General features: G+C 43.3%; 1 protein-coding gene across 2 annotated transcripts in view; it reads right to left on the bottom strand.

Annotated features, from left to right (window-relative positions):
- Positions 1 to 1,700: 1,700 nt before the first annotated feature.
- Positions 1,701 to 24,959, bottom strand: part of LOC129727882 (cathepsin K-like) — a 56,909-nt gene continuing 33,650 nt past the window's right edge. Inside the window, exons 2-3 of one of the 2 annotated variants that reach the window (XM_055686138.1) lie at positions 2,689 to 2,846; positions 1,701 to 2,594 (exon numbers count right to left, since the gene is read on the bottom strand). In XM_055686138.1, coding sequence (XP_055542113.1) covers positions 2,396 to 2,594; positions 2,689 to 2,786 — 297 coding nt within the window. In that variant the 5' untranslated portion in view covers positions 2,787 to 2,846 and the 3' untranslated portion in view covers positions 1,701 to 2,395. Of the gene's footprint in view, positions 2,595 to 2,688; positions 3,718 to 24,959 lie in introns of those variants that run through there. The other variant, XM_055686137.1, reaches the window with a different exon arrangement.

Genomic DNA, 24,959 nt, shown 5'->3' on the forward strand with positions numbered 1-24,959 from the left:
AAAACACAAATTGGCCACTTTGACGCTTACGTCAGTCTGCGAGATTACGGCAGTACTGGACATGTTCCGCAAAAGATAAACTTTCAGCTTTTCTGCTGATTTTGGCAGCACGGTGCTCGAGTACTGTCAACTGAGTTCAAAGGAAAAGGCACATCAGCGCCACCACCGCTGCGGCGGGAATATTCCGCATAACTGGAACTCATTTGAAATGACCGTTATTTTGATCCACGGAAATAAATCTCGTGGTCCGTCTGTTTGTCCGTGGTCCTACGTCAACTATGCGGTCGTGTCTTGGATGCACCCTCCTACTTTTCCCTGTTCCAAAAAGTGAGTTCCCAATAAAACTCAAATGTAAAGTTATTTCATGCATGAACGAACTGTTTTCAAAAAAAAAATGAGATTATGCGAAACTTTGTCCCCGATGTTTAAGTACGATCGGAGATTTCTGATAGCTATTCAAAGTCCAGCTTTTCAATGACATAAAAATGTCTGCAAAAAAGATTTAGACCCACCGATAGTACATTTTTAGTAGTATATTGAGGGGACATTTCAAGCTCTCGAATGACGAGTATAAGATGCGATACTATTTTTTTTAAATGAGTCATTTTACCAGAGCCACCGTGATATATTGCTAATTAGTTAGTTGAGTTTGCTAGAAAATTTTTTCATATTATTTAAGTGATCAATTGTTTTAAAAATTTTATAAACTGTTTCGATGCATTATTCTACTGGTCAGGATGATTGGGATTTACTGTATTTTCAACGTCAACTTCTAGCTATAGTCTACATGAAGGCGCACACGACATATTGGAATAACAGACTGACCAAGGGAAAACCAGTTTATACATGAGGTTATAAATTTAGGCGTGTAACTTTCTTTCGAACTTCATCTGGTTTATCATCTAGAATTTCGTAGTGAATATCTTAGTTATTGTTGCTTTCTCGTTTGAGGTTGAAATATTATATTTTAACTTTGACTTCATATGTGCTTGTCGAGGCAAGCAACAAGATCATCATGTGATTAAAAAAATTTTCTCACAGGTTTACAAATCCAATCAGTGTTGGCATTAAATGTAGATTTTGCATACAGATGACTTGCGAACGTTGGGTCAAGGAACCAGATGGATGAACAGATTTGAGTTCTCCTTTCTGACATGATGTATGGATTTTGTCTCAAATTTGGAAAGAATCACTGGCGTGCATCTAGCTAAGATCTGAAGCCGGTCACGGCAAAAACTCCCTTGCTTCGAGCCCTGAGAAACTATCGCTTTCAGTTAATCCCACTACGGGGTGGCCTTGGGTCGCGTGACACCTGCTTATCCCACATTCACACATACATACACACACATATATACCTTACCAGTAGCGACCGCCACGCTACAAATCAGATCGGCAAGATAGTGGTGACCGCCGCCGCCGCGGCGTGCGTTGGCGAATGCTTTCAGAGAAACTATCGAGTGCCGTTATCGCGAAACAGGCTCTTGTGCGACGCCGCCGTCGCCGGGCAGTCAGGATTCTGAAAGTGCGTAAATTTATCATTTCTGCTGTGAGTGGGGTTTCGGTAGAGGGGTTTTCTTACTAGTACTACTGATTTTCGGAACATTTTTTTTAAATAAAGCCATTTTTGAATAATGAATAAGAAGGTTTAGAGAGAAATACCCGCTCTATGTCAATTTCATTTTTTGTTATATTTGCATAAACCTCTTCGCATTTTACGATCTTTAGTTTCCGATAAATTACTCTTGATTTTAGTGTTGTGCTTTTTTCTAATTTTCTCTGATCTAACATTTGTTGCCAATTTCAGACCTAAGATCTCACCTGCTGAAATTTAATAACTAGCTTTTTTTTTCGCTTCTGGGGGGTTCAGTCCCTATAACCACCCTTCCGCGCATGGTTAAGGTTCGATACATCAAAAAGCCACTTCGAAATGTCAGCAGAGCACATACAGCTCTGCTGCGGGCCGCCGCGAATTCATACAAATGATGGATAAGATTTTAATTGATAACTTTCGGTTCTGGCAGGATTGTACGTTTCGAAATGGACATGTCACTCACTATCGGCGGAGAGCTGAGTAAATGGCATGAGAGCTTGATTATGGGGTAAGCACTGTTGTACGGGAGGGTGGATTTTTGAGCTTTGATCGCCTCGTTGTAGGTAACGTCAACTTAATTTCTCGGCATTCAGGCAACCTTTAATTGCTGCTAAGTGAAACGAGATTATTTTAAGGGATTTACAGGCGGCGTGTTTAAGGCAGCCGACATGCGGTTTGACATTCGATCGGGGCTTAACTTGACAGGTAGTGTAAAATAATGGCAGAGATATCATAATCTACAGATTCATGCGAACCACACAAACATTCATGAAGCGAGCAACATTGTTGTCGATTGCATGTTAATTACTTGATTGTGACGTAAGCCGCAAAATTACTGATGCCGCACATGTTTTTGCCCCGAGCCAGCTTCATGAAACCTCCTTCACCCCAGCTTCCCCACCAGTTTTTCAGGATCCAATAGGTTGGAGTGTACCCTACCAGCAGCATGGCATGGTTCACCTTCGAGTTGTCACAGGATACGGCGTCATCATAAATTCCGGTCCTAGAAGAAAAACCGCATAAGTAATTACGCAATGTACCGGCCCACCGTTGGGTGAAGCGTGGCATTTTAAGCTGTTTAATTCGGTTCTACTCACTTGTACAATTGAAACGATTTCGGTGCTGCATTCAGGCTGACGGCGATTGGACCTATTTTCCACAAGGTGAAGGCCAGTGCATCCTCATTCTTCGGCATGATGGCCCATTCGCTGATGTTGGCAATAGCGAAATTTTGGTTGAAGTTGCACTTCCCTTGCTGGGGGAGAGAGCAGAAGTAAAATATTATTGACATAAATTGCGGAAAGCTTCAATATGGTAAAATAGCACGAAATATGTGGTAAATTTTATTTGTCGAAATTGCCAATCCTGCACCGCAACCCAACCGCGTGGAATCCTGTCAAAATGAACGAAAGAAAAGTTTATTATTTTGCGCTGCAAAAGCCTGTTCGGGTAAAATTAAACCGAATGATGTGCACAATAATTCACTGAATGGATATCACATATTTTTCTCTCGTCAAAATACAGTACGCCTCGGGATTTCGAATGTAAACGGATACCGGTCCGACACTGCAAAACTTCCGGCAACATGGCAGAGCAGGCCGCTCCGGCTTTCAACTACGCGCAATGACCAACCAAATTTGAATGAAAGGGATTTGATTACTGTGCGGTGCTTTCGGCAAAATTGCGAGCATTAGCATTCGCGATAAATTGTTGATATGGCGCAAAATAAATATTCGCATCAGATGGGCAAGTAAGCATTTCGTTGTCATGTTTTATGACGAGCTTGAGGGCCTGGGACAACAGCCAGCAACTGGTAAGCTCATGTTTCGGTGCGCGATGGTGGAATTCGCCGCCGGATGCTTGGGCTTAATTCAGAGGGAACAACATGTAGATTTTTCCCACACGTCAAAATCGGATTCCATGTGCTTGTATTGCCCATAAAAGGTTGACATCTTCATTGATTTCACTTTATATGTAGATTCGAAACATTTGCATTACTCAGTTGATAATGAGTTTACTTGAAATTAGTTGTTCATCTATTTATTTACTTTATGTTGATTAATTGAAATATTGGCGTTTTCTAATCGAAAGCAAAATATCAGCCCTTAAGTCAAAACAAAAGAAAAAATTGGGTTTGTTATAATTGCATTCCATTAAACACTCGTGTTCAGCATATCCATTTTTTAACTTTTCGCTACTTTTGTATTCGTCGGTGACCTTAGACTTTGATTAAACTAGAAGTCTTTTCAATGAATTTGATCTGATATATATATATATATATATATATATATATATATATATATATATATATATATATATATATATATATATATATATATATATATATATATATATATATATATATATATATATATATATATATATATATATATATATATATATATATATATATATATATATATCTCTGTATGCCTGAAGGGCACTGGGTACTGAAATGCCACTGCGACATTCTTGCTGATTGTCTTTTGTGGCGGGCCCCGATTGCTGTGCACAGGTTACGGATTACTCGTACTCATTGATGGAGTAGAACTGTTTTGTTGTAAACCTGTACCCCAATTAGGTGCAACATAGTTGATGAAACTAATGACCTGCTTGGGATTGGAGCTCCATACTTGGTATGGAGTTAAAAGGTAACTTCCTAAGAAGTTGTACCTAGAGGAAGCAAGAGCTTCGCAAGAGCAAAGCAAATGCTCTGAACTCTCTGGTTTAGATTTGCAGAATCGGCAGGTGTCGTTCAACACTACGCCGATTTTCTTTCAATAAAAATAAAAAGCGGGACAGTGTCCGGTGAGGAGTCCCGTGATTATCCGTAGGTCACTACGATTTAGACTAAGTAGCTTTCTGGCGGTTCCAGGGTTCGGATAGATAAACTGTTCAGCTTGTCTACAACCCTGTGCCTGTTGCCATTGGGATACTATTTCTAGCCTTTCCCAAGTTAGTAGTTCGCTTTTGATAGCGGAAATGGACGTACCCAGAAACGGCTCGCGCCAATAAACCGCTGAGCTGATCCCTGTCTTGCTAGGTAGTCAGCGTGTTCATTACCCTCGACTCCGCAGTGTCCGGGCACCCAAAACAGAAAAACTGAATTCTGTCGGGAAAGTTCCCGTAGAGTTTCAATGCATTCCCAAACAAGTTTGGAAGCGCATTTGATGGACTTAAGTGCTAGTAGTGCTGCTTGACTGTCCGAGAATATACCGATTTTCGCATGTCTGTAGTTGCGTTGCAGACATATTTTTGCGCAGATATATATGGCATATACCTCTGCTTGAAAAACGGTGGGCCATTTTCCCAGGGAAAATGTTTCCCTGATACCGGGTCCGTATATACCAGATCCGTTAGGGATCCCATTTTCGAGCCGTCCGTATAAAAACTGACGATGCCAGGTGGAAGATTAGGTCCTCCATTGTTCCACATAGAGCGGTTTGTTTCAATCACTCTATATGGAATATCCATGTTGGTCCTAACGTCCATCCAGTCGGAGACTGTGGTTAATGGCGGAGTTAGTTTGAACTCCCTAAGTATGCGAAGGTGGCCGATTTGGTCCCCTTCAAGTATGGTTTTCCTCCTTTGCAACCTTAGAGCGCCAAGCTCTGCTTCCTTTTTCACATGATGATGTAGAGGTAGTAGGCAAAGCATAGCTTCCATGGCTGCAGTTGGAGTTGTTCGCATAGCGCTGGTAACCGAAAGATATGCAAGTCTTTGAACTTTTTTGAGTTTGGCTTGCGCAGTCTTTTCGTTCACCTTGGGCCACCACACAAGGGCAGCATAGGTGATTCTTGGTCGGGCAATGGTCTTGTAAGACCAGAGTGCAAAGTCTGGTTTCAGTCCTCAGGACTTACCGAACAGAGTTCTGAAGGCCCAGATCGCTGAGATCGCTTTCCTAGCGGCATGATCCAGTTGTGCAGACCAGTTCAGTTTCTTGTCCAGAATAATTCCGAGATATTTGACTTCATTGCTGAAGCCCAGTCTAACTCCATTCAGTATTGGAGGAGTGATGGATATCGTCCTTCGTCTGCCGAATGGAATTAGGACTGTTTTTAAGGGGTTTATGTTTAGACCCTCCTGTAAACACCATGACATGGTGGTATTCATAGGTTTGCATTCGGCTCGACAGAGTTGCGTCATCTTTACCTCTGACGATGAGGACGATGTCATTGGCGTATCCAATGACCTCGTAACCAAGCTGTGAAAGCTTGTTGAGAAGTGCGTCGACAACTAGTGACCATAACAAGGGCGAGAGAACTCCTCCTTGCGGGCATCCCTTGATCACTGACATTGTTACAGACGAATCTCCCAAGGTTGCTGTGATCACTCTGCTAGAGAGCATTGCGTGTATCCAGTTTCTTGAAGTTTGGTCGATTCCCTTATGAGAAAGAGCCGTATCAATTGATGCGAAGGACGTGTTATCGAAGGCCTCTTCAATATCAAGAAAGGCACATAGCGCCGTCTCCTGATAACTCAGGGACTTTTCAATCAACGTCACTAAGCTGTGAAGAGCAGTTCTGTTGACTTGCCGCTTTGATAGGCATGTTGGTTCCTGTTCAGCGGGGAGTCTTTAAGAAACTCATCACGGATATATTTATCCATTATTTTCTCCATCAACTTGAGAAGCGATGAAGTCAGACTTATGGGTCTGAAGGTTTTAGTTCTGATTGAAGTTTTGATCTGATTCTCTGAAATTCTGTTTTTGTTAGGGTTATACTGAATAACTGATTTTAATTTACCGCCGCAAGTGTTCATGTTGTTTTGAGTATTTTGAATTCAGCTCACCTCATCGTTCCAACCACTTAGAAAACTGCTGTCTTTAACAAGGTTGTTAAGGAGATCAAAATTATTTATTTGGTTCACAGTTTGTTTTGATAATCAGCAGCTACGCGGTGCTAGTGTATATATAACTTGAGTTTTTGTTCGCGTTAATCAAACTACTCAGAGAGCTGCAGTCGTCCAGAAGGTCAAGGGCTTCTGATTTACTAATAATTTAGTTGGGATTTCTACCACAACGCAGTGCTAGTGTGCATGAAGTTTTCAGTATTTTCTCTACTTAGTTTATATCACGAATTCAGTCGCTTAGAACGTAATTTTCTACCTCATAACCGGTACCTGCGTACCCATCCAAATAAAATGCTTCTAACTTTTCTGATCGATTTTGGATTCTGGCCCGTCAAAAGATTAAAAAAAATTGTCTAGTTTGACCATGTTCTGGTGAGACAAATTAGTTCAATTGTCAATTGATTTTCATTCATTTTGAGCCCACATAATAAGTTGTCTTCGAAATTGCCATTCTGGAGAAGATTCCATTCAGATTGACTCAAAATGGAAGAAAATCTACTCCTGGATTGATTAACGGACTTTGACATACATATTACTGAAGATTTAAAAAAAACATGCTTGTGGCCAAGTAGGGCCCAACTGGAGCCTGTTCCAGTGATTTCATCAATATTCATATTTCGGCTTCACTTGACACTTCACTTGACAATAGCGATACGGTGGACTCCTTTTTGAATACGGTGTACCCTTACACCGTAAACATCAGTCTGTTCACCGACTTTCGGTCTTGACAAATCAACATTAGTATAGCCGACGAGTGCTTTTGCTTTTCTGTTCCTCTGATAAACGAGACTCAAGGATTTGGTCCCGTTCAGGTAATGACCATTTCACCGCATTCCAATTACGGTTGAAGACAGCTGCTGGAATCGACCAAAATAACCCACAGGGTAGCAGAAATTCGGCCTTAGACAAAGCATGATTTACATCAGGCAGGCAGGTAGTTCTCGGAAAAGTTTATCAGCATTAGTTTCCCCAATTGGCAGTTGAAGATCTTTTTCCACAGGAGTCCTTGTGGAATTGCACTATCAAAAACCTCTACGATGCTGGCTACAGTTCAGCTATGGTTGTAGTCCAAGAAAGCGCTGCAGCTCGCCACAATACTTACTTTACTTTTACTTTTTTGGCTACCGGACCGTTCACCGGTCCAGGGCCGAACGAATTAGAGATGTCCAGCTTCTTCTGTCTTGGGCAACCGTTCTCCAGTCTCCCCGTACACCAGCAGATCGTGCATCTTCTTCCACCGCGCACATCCACCGCGTGCGAGGCCTACCACGGAGTCGACGGCCTCTTCCTGGTTCTCTACTGAAGATAGTTTTGGCGGCTCTCTCATCAGGCATCCTGGCTACATGTCCAGCCCACTGAAGCCTGCCCCGCTGTATTACCTTCACTATATCAGCATGTTTGTATACCTGGTACAACTCGTGATTCATGCGTCTGCGCCACACTCCGTCTTCCAGTTTACCGCCAAGTATCGATCGCAGAATTTTACGCTCAAAAACTCCGAGCACTCGTCGATCAGCTTCCTTCAGCGTCCATGCTTCATGTCCGTAAAGGGCCACCGGGAGTATCAGCGTTCTATACAGCGCTAGTTTTGTGCGAGTTTGCAAACTACGGGATCTTAAATGGTTACGCAGTGCGTAGAAAGCCCTGTTCGCAGCTGCAACTCGTCGTTTCACTTCACGGCTCATATCGTTGTCACATGTCACAAGCGTACCAAGATAAACGAATTCGTCAACCACTTCAAATCGTTCCCCATCTATCTCCACCTCAGCACCAACACCACAGGGACTCCCACGCACTCTGCCAGCTACCATGTACTTCGTTTTGGTAGGGTAATGACAAGTCCCAATCTCGCTGCTTCTCTCTTAAAAGGTACGAAAGCCTCCTCCATGGCCTTACGGTTGAAACCGATGATATCGACGTCGTCCGCAAAACCAAGAAGCATGTGAGATTTCGTGATGATCGTACCGTTTCTTTGGACGTTTGCTCTTCGTACTGCACCCTCAAGAGCGATGTTAAACAGTAGGTTGGAGAGCGCATCCCCCTGCTTCAGTCCATCCAACGTTACGAACGCGGCTGATGTCTCGCCAGCTATCCGCACGCACGATTTTGATCCCTCCAGTGTCATACGACTCAGCTTTATTAGTTTCGTAGGGAAACCGTTTTCCAGCATGATCTTCCACAGCTCGTTTCTTTTCACTGAGTCGTATGCCGCCCTGAAGTCCACAAACAGATGGTGAGTCGATAAGTTGTACTCCCGGAACTTATCGAGGATCTGTCGCAGGGTGAAAGTTTGATCCGTCGCCACAATAGGTCATGGCAAATACGGATGAGAGCTTTTTTCAGTTTGATGATAGAGGCCAATTTTCGTCCCGCAATTAGAAGATCGTCAACGTACAGGATTATAAACAGCTCGTCCTTGTCACGGCATTCGATGTACAGGCAATAGTCTCGCTTCTACCGGACAAATCCCATATTCTCAATTTCAGCGTTGAGTTCTTGATTCCAGCATCGCGGCGAGTGCTAAGCGTGTGGCGGATTATGCAGCAGATACGCCATCCCCGATGCCGAGTTCATGTCATCTGAAGCACAGATGTAGACATTCACCTGGTGATAGTAGAAGCCTTCGTGTACGCCTATTGCGCAAATGATTCTGATTGTTGCCTGCTTGACCACCGGAGTGTACGTTTCAACGCAGCCTAATCCCGTTTTTTTTTTTTCAGAAAACCACACTGTCCGTCCAAGCTCGTCCTCCTTCACTCGGAAAACCCACTTGGTCTGCAACAGCTTGACATTTGAGGGACATGGTACCAGATTCCATACTTGGTTGTGTGACAACGCGTTCAGCTCGTCTTGAATGGCTTTCAGGGTCGCAATCCTCTCGGGTCAGCACATCTTGGAAGGTTTGAGTGACCGCGCCGCGACGACTCGCCATCAGCATTGTATCTTTTTGATGGTGGAGGGAGCGCGTCAGGCTGTTTAGTTTGCTGTTTGGCTGGTTCGTTCTTTCCAGGATCCTCAGCTGGTTCATACTCTTCTGAATCATCAGTTTCTCCGCCCGAGCCATCATTTTTATTTTATGGCTGTTCGGTTTCAGGAACTTCAAGCGTCCTGTTGAATCGCTCAGCAACGCCATTTTGCTGAGGCGTGTAAGCTACGGTAGCGTTAATCAGGATACCTTTCGCCTTGTAAATCTTCTTCTGTGCTGTCAAACAATACTTTAGGTACTGGTTTACAGTAAACTTCGAGATTCGCAAACTGGATTCGCACTCAAAAAACTTCTCGAAGACCTCTGACTTCGAATCTGATCATAGCAAACTGTGTCTTGTCGTCGATGATAGACTCTAAATACTTGGAACCATTCCTGACTGGAGAATCGATTGGACTGTAAACATCGGATTTCACCTTGACCGAGATGCTCCAAGCGACTATGCCGCAACTCGTTTTGATTTACCTGGCCAACAATGGTAAACACCAGTCACCAAATTCCTTTACCGATAGCAGGTTGTCACGGAGACCTGTTTCATCACGCCTTCTTATCTCGCCACCAGAATTTGGCCGTTCTTCGCTCCGGAATCGGCTCATCATTTGATTTCAACGCACCTGCCAGATTTGCTCTCCGGCGAGATAGGGGGTTGGTACGCAGACCGTACATCGCCACCGTAAAACATATGCAAGTAATGAACGAGGGACAAAGAAACTCGGACTGGAACAATCGGCCCAGACCCACGCGACGAAAAAGGAATAACGATTGGAACTGCCGATCTCTCAATTTCCAAGCAGGTACACGAGTGCTCTCCGAAATATTGAAATCTCACAGGTTCGACGTCGTAGCACTGCAAGAGGTATGCTGGAAGGGTTCAATCGTACCATTATGGTACGTACGTTACGGGATGGTTACGCAATCTATCAAAGCTGCGGCAAAGCTTAGAATAGCTTTTATAGTGATGGACTAGATTTGGAATCGGCTGATTGGGTGGTGGCCACTCAGCCCAAAAATGTTCAGGTTGAGAATCAAGGCCCGGCTCTTCAACATCAGCATCATAAATGTCACAGCCCTCACCTCGGAAGTACCGAAGACGACAAGAATGCATTATACGCGCAGCTGGAGCGTGAGTAAGACCACTGCCCAAAACATGATGTCAAGATATTCATCGGGGATTTCAACGCTCAGGTTGGCCGGGAGGAGCAATACAAACCGGTATTTGGAAGGTTCAGTGCGCACCAGCTGACCAACGAAATGGGCCTAAGACTTATAGACTTTGCCGCCTCCAAGAACATGGCCGTGCGTAGTACCTGCACAACCTCCTACACAAGCCTGGAACCTGGAGGTCACCAAATCAGACAGAAACACAGATTGACTAGGTTCTAATTGTTTACCAGCACTTATCAGACCTCATCGACGTCAAAATCTGTAGGATCGCTAACGTCGACTTGGTTCACTACCTGGTGATGGCTAAGATGCGCCCAAAACTCTCCGTTGTTTACAACATTCGGTACCGACGCCCGCTCGGTTAGATCTCGCGCAACTGAAGCAGCCTAACGTCGCCAGAAACTACACGCATTCGCTCAAAGCTGCACTGCCAAAAGACGACCATCTGGAGCAAGCTCCTCTCGAGGACTGTTGGAACACCATCAAAACCGTTATCGGGCTTGTGGGACGTACCCAACGAAACGTGTGATTCGACGACGAATGTATGAGAGTGATGGGTGAGGAGAACGCTACGTGTGCGTCTAAGATGCGCAGTGTCACTCGTCAAAATGTAGAAAGACACAGAGAGAAGATGAGGAGGAAGAGTTTGCGGCGCTGGAACCGCTGTATCATTCTCAAGAAACGCGAAAGTTTCATCAGAAGCTCAACGCATCCCGCAGGGGCTTTTTGCCGCGATCCGAAATATACCGGGATAAAGATGGTAGCATTCTGCTGGGCGATCGTGAGGTGACCGAAAGCAGCACTTCGAAGAACACTCGAATGGCGCCCAGGCAGGAGACCATAGCGCCGGAGAAAGCGATCCCGCCGGTGCGACAAATGTAGAAGACGTGCCAGCCCCAACGATAGGCGAAGTTAAGGATGCCTTCAAGCAGCTAAAAAACAATAAATCGGCTGGCAAAGATGGCCTCGAAGCGGAGCTTATAAAGATGGACCCGGAAAACTGGCCACCCATTTGCAGCGGTTGATTGCAAGAATTTGGGATACAGAACAACTGACGGAGGAGTGGAGAGATGGGGTTATCTGTCCCATCTATAAGAAAGGCGACAAATTTGACTGTGGGAACTATCGTGCGATCACGGTCCTGAATGCCGGCTACAAAGTGCTTTCCCAAATCATTTTCCGATGCCTCTCACCCCTAACCAACAGATGTGTGGGAAGTTATCAGGCCGGCTTCGTGGAAGGACGGTCTACGACGGACCAAATCTTTACTATACGGTAGATTCTCCAGAAATGCCTATTCATCGACTTCAGAGCCGCGTATGACACTATCGATCAATCGAAAAGAGCTAGGGAAGCTCATGGACGAAAACGGTTTTCCGGGGAAGCAGTGCTGTGTGCGGATCTCGGGTGGATTATCGGGTCCATTTGAATCCCGCAGGGGGTTTCGACAGGGCGATGGTCTCTCCTGAGTACTATTCAATATTGCGCTACAGGGTGTAATGAATCGAGCAGACATCAACACGCGGGGTACGATTTTCAACAAATCCACTCAATTCGTTTGCTTTGCTGATGATATGGAAATTGTCGGCAGAACAACTGCGGCGGTGGCAGAACAGTAGACCAGAATAAAACGGGAAGCAGCGAGGATTGGGTTGCGGATAAATACGTCTAAAATAAAGTATATGCTAGCCGGTGGAACCGGAACCGACCGACATCGTTTAGGCAGTAGCATTACGATCGACGGCGATGAGTTCGATGTAGTCGACGAGTTTGTCTATTTTGGGCTCACTGGTAACCGAGGACAATGACACCAGCCGTGAGATCAGGAGGCGTATTATCAGCGGAAGTCGTGCCTACTATGGGCTCCACAAGCAATTGCGGTCGAACAGACTAAGCCCTCGTACGAAGTGTAACCTGTACAAAACGCTCATAAGACCGGTTGTTCTCTACGGGCATGAAACGTGGACAATGCTCGAGGATGGCCTGCGAGTGCTCGGAGTTTTCGAACGACGGGTACCAAGGACGATCTTTGGCGGCGTGCAGGAGAACGGAATATGGAAGCGAAGGATGATCCATGAGCTCGCGCAATTCTACGGCGAACCCAGTATTCAAAAGGTGGCCAAAGCTAGACGGATACGCTGGGCAGGGCACGTTGCAAGAATGCCGGACAACTACCGTGCAAAGATGGTGTTTGCCTCGAATCCGGCAGGAAAAAGACGACCAGGGGCGCAGCGAGCAAGATGGGTAGACCAGGTGGCGTGAGATCTGGCGGAGAGTACACAGTGTCCCAGGGATTGGAGGGCAGCAGCCAATAACCGAGTAAATTGGAGAATCTTTGTTTATCAGGCTATGACATGACGGAATGCCATATAAATAAAAATAAATAATAATATTATGCATAGAATGGAAGGGTATGCATCTACTAATAGATCCACTGCATGGCATCTATCAAGTATGTCACGCAAGCTCCGATCGAATCACCGATTATTATAATTTACCGATGATTCCTTCAGCAAAGTACGGAAAACAGCAATAGTTTCTTCAGATTAAAGAGAATGTTCGATGCAGATTTCGTTAACCTATAACGGACCATGGAAATTTTCTGAAAATCCCTTGAATTTTCTCATAAATTGGGTTACACCGAAACCCTCATTTTCATAAATTGGGTTACACCGAAACCCTCATTTTCACTAAATAATCGCCGCTGGGCTAACAACCTGAAATATAGCATTTCTTATGTAAAATTGGTCAACAAATCAATTAGTGATGGTTTCATTTTGTGCAGAGTACGGGAAATAGTCTATTTTGCCCTTTTCACCCTATTTTTGCGTATTTTTGGAAATATAGACCCTTTCCCGCGCCCTGTACAGCATGGAAATAGCACCAATCGATTTATTGACCAATTTTACTTAAGAAATGGTATATTTCAGGCTGCCAGCCCAGCGGCATCTAATTAGTGGGAATTTGGGTTCATTTTTTCCCAGTGTGCAGTATATTGGCGTGAGTGCTACGAAAGTTGAAATAGGAGATTGTTTCCTTCCATAGAGTTCGCTCTTTAAGTGAGGAAGGATACGGATTCCGGCAAGTACCACATTCCTATTGGGGACTCCATCAACAGCATTTTTTACTGCATATTATTACATATTATACTGAACCGCCTGTCGTTAACTGAGTAGGTACACATAAATGAAATAAAAAAATATTATTTTAAGTCTTCGCTTGCCAGTGACTCCATATATCACCGCCAGCGGCAGCAGTGCCCTGAATTTGTTTCCTTAACGATTCGTTAATTACACATTTCCGAGCGCACTAATTCGATCGCACCCTCTCCGCATCCGGATCTTCATCCTGGCGGGCTGTTTGCCCCAGCGCAACGTTGGCCGCATCGCATCGATGGAGGAGGCTGGCAAATTTACGATCGCATCGTGCGATCAAAACAACACCAATCGGATTTTAATGGCGAACCGATTTCGGATTTTTGGCTTTTTTTGTGAAGCATTGGTCTGCCGACTGGCACTGACTGCGCTAACTGGATGCCCTGTCGAACGCACGAGCTCGGGTTCAGTGCCGTCGTACAGCGGCAGTTGGTGGAAATTTATTACTTGGTAATATTGGCCGCAACTGGTCAAAAGAAACAAAGTTCCAATATCGCACCCCTGGGGGTTTACTAGGTAGATTGTGAATTTGTAGTTACATATGAAAAGAGCATAAAATATGTGTAGTAGCAACTGATTTTTTTTTCTATGAAACGCCAGAGAATCTGGTAGTGTCACAGTACTCACAAGTCACCGTTTTAAATAGTGAATCCTCAAGTCACGATAATTCACGCCGTTTGCAAAAGATAGGTGCAAATTGAGCAGCGCCAGCCTCCGCTCCGCTTAGGTGGGAGTAATTAGCGTCTCGATGGAATTTTGCTGGGACATTCCAAGTATTCGGAATGGTCTGCTGCATAAAACTGCAAAAATATTTAATAAGCGGCCCAGCAGCAACACATCAGGAATTGGAGCACAGCAGCAAGCGTGATAATGGCTTTGTGAAGGTGAAATGCAGCGGCGCCAAAAGTTATTGATGCGTGGGTCCGAATTTTGGTGATAGGTTTACAGTTTCCACAAGGACCAATTAATTTTTTTTATCCAATCTGAAGATCAGAGGTCTTTCAACTTTTATCAAACCAATCGCAGTCGAGAAAGAGTGAGACACTGTGGAAAACTAGTTATACAAATGATTTCTGCAGATGTTTTATTCGTCGAACAATGTTTAGAATTGTTTAAAGAGAGGATATGATATGATATCTCGTATTGTGTAGTTTATACTTGGTCTTGAAACCGCGTTCCTCTTGATATCGTGATTATTGTTTGGTTAAGAGAAGATGTTCAATAGAGTTCCAGAGGCATTGGAAGAAATTTTTCACCTTTGCAAGATGTTTAAGCTTTTCAGCAATCGATTGCATATGATAAGATGCATTTTTTTAGACACGCTTGTGTCCTCAAAGAACACGCTCTCCAGCGTAAAGATCTGAAGAAAAGATGTTGTACAAATTTTCGCGTGCTACAAAGTTATACTTTTCAGTACATCCGACATGAAACTGCAATGTAACAAATAAACGTCAGTTAATCTTGTAAATCGAACTGCGTGTAGCAATTTGTAGCTAAATTGAACACCCTCACACCTGGTAGGCTGCTCAATTAGGCTACTGGAAATGATTCGGAAAGGGCGCTGCCTGATGCATTTGAATTAGTGCTGTGTCCTGCGAACGATCGATCTGCCGGTTGTAAAACTTGTGCAGGAGCACGACCACGATGGCATGGTAGGAAAAATAAGTGAAACCTCAAAACAAGTAAAATAGTTATAATTGCAATCGCGAGCAGATCTCGCGAAGGCCCGCTCTGGAGCTGCGGTCTTCCACGAGTCGACTAGCATTGGCGGCAGGTGGGTGGTCACGCGGCCAGCGCGGAATCTCGTCGGCATCGGACTCTTCGTGCGGGTGTGGCGTGCTGTGTGGCCCCTCGGTCGGCCAATCGCCGTTGTTGGCCTCAGCCAGCCGAGAGCTGTTAGGAGCACAGTTAAGATATAAATCAAAACTGATGTCAATTCGTGTTCTTACAATTATTAATATAATTCAATTTAGAAGACCGATTCCACCGGCTAGCCCGCTAGAGGAAGGCGCGCTGGGCTGGCTTGGAAGAAGGTGTAAGTTAATGGGCAATTTGCATGAATGCGCACAATTAAAGCGGGACATGCGGCGTTCTGCCTTTAATTGACATTCACGTACGGTTTATTTAAGCGATTCATCACGGTTCGAACTTATTGAATTATGGGCAGCGCAGATGCCGCATAGATTAAGGTGTTCACCGTGACGACCGACGACGATGGCATGGGAAGAAGAAAGTGCCGCATCACCGTTGGCACGCGAGTAATTGATTTCCGAATGCAATTTAATGGGGAGAAACAGATTTTGGATTCACTTGATTCAACTTTGCACAATCATGCACAGCAGGAGAAAAAGAAAAGTAGGATTTTTTTATTACGTCAAAATTTTTAGCATAATTTGACAAAGACATATGCAATTTTGGAATCAATAATACACAGATGATTGAAAAGAAATCGGAAGCATAGCTAAGCATAAACAGTTACACAAATTCGTAGTTGATGCCAGCAGTAATACGCTGTTTCGAGAGTAAATAACCAGTGCTGTATCGGATGGGATTTTCTAGACATATGCAGATGCGATGCGGATGTGGATATGTGAGTTCAAATGCGGATGTCAATTTTCATGCGGATGTTTTGCCTTCACGGGTGCGAACATCCGTAACATCTTACTTACTTCAGCAGCCTAGAGCCGTGGTGGCTCATGCCGTATCAAGAATTTTCCTCCATTCTACTCGGTCCTGGGCTACTCGTCGCCAATTTCCTAGTCATCGCGATACTCGCAGATCCGCTTCAACCCGGTCAAGCCATCTAGCACGTTGGGCCCCTCTATTCCTGGTGCCGGTGGGGTCCTTGAAGAGAACCGATTTTACCGCGCTGTCATCCGGCATCCTCACGACATGCCCGGCCCATCGTAGCCTCCCGACCTTCGTCAGGTGTGCAATGGGAATCTCTCCAAGTAGTGTCTGTAGCTCGTGGTTCATACGCCTACGCCACTCTCCGCTTTCGGTTTGTACTCCACCAAATATTGTCCGCAACACTTTCCGTTCAAATACAGCCAGTGCGCGTATGTCTTCTGTGAGCAGTGTCACGGTTTCGAGTCCATAGAGAACTACGGGTCTAATTAGGGTTTTGTACATCGTCAGTTTCGTGCGGCGGCGTATGCTCCTGGATCGAAGCGTCCTGCGAAGGGCAAAGTAGGCTCGATTTCCAGCTTGAATACGTCGTTGGACCTCCTTACTTGTGTTATTGTCGGCGGTAACCAGAGATCCCAAGTATACGAACTCCTCTACCACTTCGAGTTCGTCGCCGTCCATGACCACCGTCCGTGGGAGGCGAATGTTAGTTTCTTTCGAGCCTCTTCCTATCATTTACTTGGTTTTCGACGCATTTATTTCTAGTTCAACTCTTCTAGCTTCCACTTTTAGTCTGGCGTAGATTGCCTCCGCCGTCGCTGAGTTTTTTTGTAATAATGTCCAGGTCGTCTGCGAAGCCTATGAGTTGACTACTTTTGCTGAAAATCGTGCCTCTCGTTTCGATGCCCGCCCGTCGGATTACACCCTCAAGGGCAATGTTGAACAGTGTGCAAGATAATCCATCTCCTTGTCTCAACCCTCTGCGCGCTTCGAAGGGGTTCGAGAGTGTCCCCGACACGCACACGTAACACATCACTCGGTCTAAGGTAGCTTTGATAAGTCGTGTAAGTTTATCCGGAAAACCCTTAGTCGTGCATTATTTGCCATAGCTGGTCTCGATCGACTGTATCATACGCTGCCTTGAAGTCCACGAAAACGTGATGTGTGGGCACGTTGTACTCCCGGCATTTCTGAAGGATCTGCCGGAGAGTGAAAATTTGATTCATGGTAGCGCGTACTTGTGTGAAGCCCGCTTGATACTGCCCTACGAATTCTTTCGCTAAAGGAGATAGACGGCGGAGTAAGATCTGGGAGAGGACTTTGTAGGCAGCGTTGATCAGCGTAATGCCGCGGTAGTTGCTGCATTGTAGCCGATCGCCTTTTTTATAGATGGGGCATACAACTTCTTCCATCCATTCCTCCGGTAGTCTCTCTTCCTCCCAAATCCTAGAGATTACCCAGTGGAGTGCCGTTGCTAGAGCCTCTTTCCCATGTTTATAGAGCTCTGCCGGGAGCCTGTCCTTGCCGGCGGCTCTGTTGTTCTTAAGTGACCCAATTTCCCGTTCGATCTCCAGAAGATCAGGAACTGGGACACTACTGTCGTATGTAGGCACTCCAAGAATAACTTCCCTTCCGCCTCTTTCCGTTGCTCCGCTATTGAGGTGCTCATCGATGAACTGCTGCCACCTATCAACCACCTCGCGCTCGCTTGTGATCAGGTTTCCCTCCACGTCCCTACACATATCTGGACTCGGTGTGTAGCCTTTACGGGATTGGTTCACTTTTTTAAAAAAACTTGCGTGTATCGTTGGCCCGAAACAGTTGCTCCAGCTCTTCACGATCTCTGTCCTCCTGCTGGCGCTTCTTCCTCCGCAGAATCGTGGTCAACTCATTTCGTGCTCGTCGGTATTTGGCCGCGTTCTCTTTTGTGGCGATGCTTAGATAATTTTTCCAAGCTCTTTTCTTCCTCTCCATCGCTTGCTGGCATTCCCCGTCAAACCAGTCATTTTGTCGGCTCGACGATGCCACACCTAGTGCCGCGGATGCGGCCTCTCCAATGGCCGAGCGTAATTTCCCCCATCCATCGTCGAGAGTCGAAGCCCATAGCCCTTCCGTGGAAGGTAGTGGCTCCTCAAGTAAGCGCGCATAGTTCTCTGCAGTCTGCGGGTTGGTCAACTGCCGGATGTTTGGCCGGGGAGGACGGTTCTGACGTGTGTGAAAAACCGTGGATAGTTTTGAGCGCACATGTACTGCTACTAGGTGGTGGTCTGAGTCGATATCCGCACCCCGGAGGGAGCGTATGTTTGTAATGTTTGAGAAAAATCGGCCATCAATGAGAACGTGGTCAATTTGATTTGTTGTACGGTGTTCAGGTGATCTCCAGGTGGCTTTGTGGATATCTTTGCGTGGAAAGAAGGTGCTTCTAATCACTAGGCCTCGGGAAGCTGCGAAGTTGATGCATCGTTGGCCGTTGTCGTTCGTGTCGGTGTGTAGGCTGTGAGGCCCTATCACCGGTCTATACATCGCTTCCCTACCAACCTGGGCGTTCATATCCCCGATGACGATTTTGATGTCCCGTGACGAGCCGCCGTCGTATATTGCCTCCAACTGCGCGTAGAACGATTCCTTCTCGTCGTCAGGTCTACCTTCGTGCGGGCAGTGCACGTTGATGATGCTGTAGTTGAAGAAACGACCTTTAATCCTCAACAGACACATCCTCTCGTTGATCGCCTTCCAATTGATCACGCGATCCTGCATTCTGCCCATTACACAAAAACCCGTTCCCAGCTCGTTGGTTGCTCCACCGCTCTGGTAGAACTGAGCCTTGCCTCCACGGACTTTCCACACTTTCTCACCTTTGCGACAGATCTCCTGCAGAGCCACGATGCCAAATTTGCGGGGTTCCAGCTGCTCGAGCAGCACCCTGTCTTCGCCCACAAAATTTAGCGACTTGCAGTTCCAGGTACCGAGTTTTCACTCGTGGTCCGTTTTTCGTTGCCTAGGTCCATACCGAATGTTCCGAGTTATATTTTCTTGAATGTTCGTAGTGTAATTGTTTAGGTAGGTTGCCTTACTAGGGCTACGCTACCGAGTCTCGTGATGGGGCTGCCATCTTGGGTGTAGCGTTCGAGACAACACGTTTCATTATTCAGCCGCCCGCTCCGGGTCAGACACTGTTATGAGCCGCCCCTAACCTGGGAAACAGACGCTCAAAAAGGCTGAGCTTTCCTGAGTGGAGGTATCCGTAACATCTCCGGTGTATAATTTCGTTTATATCGTCTCACCCCAGTGCAAAAGCTGAAGGGTGTTATAGTCAAGGGTGTTTGGCAAAAAATTGGTCAACTTAAATTTATCGTATTATTTTATATTTGCTTTTACATTTGCTCTTCAGTTGTGAAAATGGCGTTGAAGCAAGAGAAATAACGAATTAAAATTTTGCTCGCGCATCGCGAATGTTCGAACTACTCGCACGCCAAGTTGGCAAAATTGTTAAATGTGGTCAAATCAACCATCACCTACGTCAGCGGTTCTCAACCTCTTTTTTGTCCGCGTACCCCTTGGCAATATTTTCCAAATTAATTGCACCCCCTGGTTCCTAATGTCCTCGCAGAGTGGGAGTAAGTAGTGGTAGTCTAGTTAGTCCAGGTTTCAAATTGGACTATAGTTTGTTTTATTGCTACAGTCATGTTTTGAGAGCAAGTTTGAACAACAACTGAAGTGTTATAAAAAACCTAAATTAATCCACCTAGCGGTCAGACTCAGCCTTCCTCATTCAAACTTATTATTTGTAAAAATAGATTTACATGAATGCTTAAATCCAAAAAGGTATATTCACTCTTTGGGTTCAAAAATATTGATGTTGTAATTAAAGTAAATAATATGAAATTTGACGTAATGTTAGTGCTTCTGAAATAGCGAAATATAAGAAATGACTCTTAATTTCGAACAATTTAATCACGAGCGATACCGGGAACGTTCAAATAGTACGATACCACATTTAAATCATGTTGAGGCCATATATGTTGATCAAAGCAGCTATAGTGTTGAATAGTCTTTGAATTTCTTTTCTTTACAGAACTTTTGAACAGTATATAAAATTTTTATTAAGTTTGTTATTTATAAGTTTGAGAGATGGCTCGTTCGTATGACACTAGTTATGTTCAAATAAGTCGTGTAATACTTGAGATAATAGATATTCGTTGTTTTACAAATTAAAACATAACGGTTGCTTAAGTTTGATTACAATCAAATGAAAAGGGAACGTATGGGGGAGCCAAACTTTGAAACCAAGTGTTCAGTCATAATTCATCAGTTAACCCTTAACTATCCCGTTCATTCGATATCAATATTGTTCAAATCTGTTGTGTAGTTTCTAAGATAATGAAGTTTAGTGATTTTCACATTTCGATACATTACAGACGAAGTTACATTCCGATTACAGCAAAATTCAATAGGGTGTTGTGAGGCAGCTAGACCTTTCATTTTATACTAATTCTGTGGTCATCGGGTCAACCATCTCTGAGAAAAGTGAGTGGGCCCAAGTAGTTACAGAATATGTTTCTTTTCATAATTGTATTTCACATTTCTAAGCATAACAGGAAAAGTAATAATCCGTTCGCAAAAAAAAATCATTAGGGTCTTATGGGGCAACAAGACTTTCCATATGACACTGATTTTATGAAAATCGGTCCAGCCATCTCTGAGAAACATGAGTGAGATTAAACAGTCTCCAAAACACGTTTCTTTCTGTAACTTCTGAATCATATGTTCAATCTCCATAAAATTCAAAAGTTGAAAATTTGTAGGTAGCCCGTTCATTTGAAACCAATTTTGTTCAAATCGGTTGTGTAGTTTCTGGGATATTGATGTTTCGTGATTTTTACATTTTGATACATAACCTCTAAACTAGACATCAGATTACAATAAAATTCAATAGGGTCTTATAGGGCAACTAGACCTTTCATTTGCAATTGATTTCATTGAAATCGATTCAGCCATCTCTGAGAAAATCGAGTGAGATTGGGAGAGCGTTACACACACACATGCAGAAAACGCACAGCTCGTCGAACCTAGTCGAGTGGTATACGACATTCGGCCCTTTTGAGCACTTTTATACCTTTAGTTTTTGCAGTGATTGCTATACCTTTCTAGGAGAAAGGCAAAAAGTGAAATGATAGAAATGACTTTTAATTCCAACTTAAATCCTGAGCAAGGCCGCAACATTGAAATAGTACAATATCAAATTTAAATGATGTTGAGGCCACATATTTTGATCGTAGCTATAGTTTTAAAGTGTCTGCGGATTTAGTTTCTTTCTATAACTTTCAAACCACATATTTAAACATTATGAAATTCATTGTTTAAGGGTTTGAAAGCTCATTTATTTAAATTCAACTATGTTCATAGCTTCTGAGATATAAGAGCGATTTTCACATTCTGATGCAGCGCCAAAACTAAAAGTTTGATTACAATGAAATTCAACCTAAGCGGCAAATAGACCCTTCATTTGGCACCAAGATAGAAAGAATCGGTCAGACCATCTCTGAGAAAAGTGAGTGCGAAAGAAAGGTGCACATACACACGTACACACCCGCACACAAACATATACACCTATACATGCATATATGCAGAAAATACTCGATTCGTCGAACTGAGTTGAGTAGTATATGACATTCGGCCATTTCAATCATTTTTCTACCTTTTAATTAGCCAGTGATCGTTAGGAGAAAGTCATTATGTTTACTCTCATTATGTGATTTCACATTTTTATGAACAACGGACACAGTTACAATCCGATTGCAATGAAAATCAATAGCAACCTATGGGGCAACTAGACCTTTCATATGACACTAATTTTATGAAAATCGGTCCAGCCATCTCTGAGAAAAGTGAGTGAGAAAAAAAAGTTGCACATACATACACACACACACACATACACACATACATACATACATATAGAAAATGCTCAGTTCGTCGAAAGAAGTCGAGTGGTTTATGACATTCGGCCATTGGGACCACTTTTATACCTTCGGTTTTTCCAGTGATTGCTATACCTTTCTAGGAGAAAGGCAAAACCTAAATTAATCCACCTAGCGGTCAGACTCAGCCTTTCTCATTCAAACTTATTATTTGTAAAAATAGATTTACATGAATGCTTAAATCCAAAAAGGTATATTCACTCTCTGGGTTCAAAAATATTGATGTTGTAATTAAAGTATAAAATATGTAATTTGACGTAATGTTAGTGCTTCTGTATTGGCGAAATATAAGAAATGACTCTTAATTTCGAACAATTTAATCACGAGCGACACCGGGAACGTTCAAATAGTACGATACCACATTTAAATCATGTTGAGGCCATATATGTTGATCAAAGCAGCTATAGTGTTGAATAGTCTTTGAATTTCTTTTCTTTACAAAACTTTTGAACAGTATATAAAATTTTTATTAAGTTTGTTATTTATAAGTTTGAGAGATGACTCGTTCGTATGACACTAGTTATGTTCAAATAAGTCGTGTAATACTTGAGATAATAGATTTTCGTTGTTATACAAATTAAAACATAACGGTTGCTTAAGTTTGATTACAATCAAATGAAAAGGGAACGTATGGGGGAGCCAAACTTTGAAACCAAGTGTTCAGTCATAATTCATCAGTTAACCCTTAACTATCCCGTTCATTCGATATCAATATTGTTCAAATCTGTTGTGTAGTTTCTAAGATAATGAAGTTTAGTGATTTTCACATTTCGATACATTACAGACGAAGTTACATTCCGATTACAGCAAAATTCAACAGGGTGTTATGAGGCAGCTAGACCTTTCGTTTGATACTAATTCTGTGGAAATCGTGTCAACCATCTCTGAGAAAAGTGAGTGAGCCCAAGTAGTCATCAGAATATGTTTCTTTTCATAGCTGGATTTCACATTTTTAAACATAACAGGAAAAGTAATGATCCGTTCGCAAAAAAAATCATTAGGGTCTTATGGGGCAACAAGACTTTCCATATGACACTGACCTAATGAAAATCGGTCCGGCCATCTCTGAGAAACATGAGTGAGATTAACCAGTCTCCAGAACACGTTTCTTTCTGTAATTTCTGAACCATATGTTCAATCTTCATAAAATTCAAAAGTTGAGGGTTTTTAGGTAGACCGTTCATTTGAAAACAATTTTGTTCAAATCGGTTGTGTAGTTTCTGAGATATTGATGTTTCGTGATTTTTACATTTTGATACATAACCTCTAAACTAGAAATCAGATTACAACAAAATTCAATAGGGTCTTATAGGGCAACTAGATCTTTCATTTGCAATTGATTTCATTGAAATCGATTCAGCCATCTCTGAGAAAATCGAGTGAGATTGGGAGAGCGTTACACACACACATGCAAAAAATGCTCAGCTCGTCGAACTGAGTCGAGTGGTATACGACATTCGGCCCTTTTGAGCACTTTTATACCCTTAGTTTTTGCAGTGATTGCTATACCTTTCTAGGAGAAGGCAAAAAGTGAAATGATAGAAATGACTTTTAATTCCAACTTAAATCCTGAGCAAGGCCGCAACATTGAAATAGTACATTATCAAATTTAAATGATGTTGAGGCCACATATTTTGATCGTAGCTATAGTTTTAAAGTGTCTGCGGATTTAGTTTCTTTCTATAACTTTCAAACCACATGTTTAACATTATGAAATTCATTGTTTAAGGGTTTGAAAGCCCATTCATTTAAATTCAACTATGTTCATAGCTTCTAAGATATAAGAGCGTTTTTCACATTCTGACGCAGCGCCAAAACTAAAAGTTTGATTACAATGAAATTCAATAGCAACCTAAGCGGCAAATAGACCCTTCATTTGACACCAAGATAGAAAGAATCGGTCAGACCATCTCTGAGAAAAATGAGTGCGAAAGAAAAGTGCACATATACACGTACACACCCACACACAAACATATACACCTATACATGCATATATGCAGAAAATGCTCGATTCGACTGAGTTGAGTAGTATATGACATTCGGCCATTTCAATCATTTTTCTACCTTTTGATTAGCCAGTGATCGTTAGGAGAAAGTCATTATGTTTACTTTCATTATGTGATTTCACATTCTTATGAACAACGGACACAGTTACAATCCGATTGCAATGAAAATCAATAGCAACCTATGGGGCAACTAGACCTTTCATTTGACACTAATTTTGTGAAAATCGGTTCTGCCATCACTGAGAAAAATGAGTGAGTTTAAACAACCTCAGGATATCTTTTCTTTACATAACTTTTGAACCATATGTTCAATCATAACGAAATTTAAAAGTTAAGGGTTCTGGCATATGTTCAATCATAACGAAATTTAAAAGTTAAGGGTTCTGGCAACAAGAGAGAGGCGCTCTTTCTAGGAGAAAGGCAAAAAACATTGCTTTGTCCGCCATTACTGATTTTCTTTCGCGTACCCCCCGAAGCCTCTTGCGTACCCCTAGGGGTACGCGTACCCCAGGTTGAGTACCGCTGACCTACGTAATAAAAGTATTTTGAGGACGGTAGTCGATCGAGGGAAAATCGTGATCCGTGATCGTCAAGCGAAAC

Source organism: Wyeomyia smithii, chromosome 3, assembly GCF_029784165.1.
Source record: "Wyeomyia smithii strain HCP4-BCI-WySm-NY-G18 chromosome 3, ASM2978416v1, whole genome shotgun sequence".
NCBI classification, from domain to species: Eukaryota; Metazoa; Arthropoda; class Insecta; order Diptera; family Culicidae; genus Wyeomyia; species Wyeomyia smithii.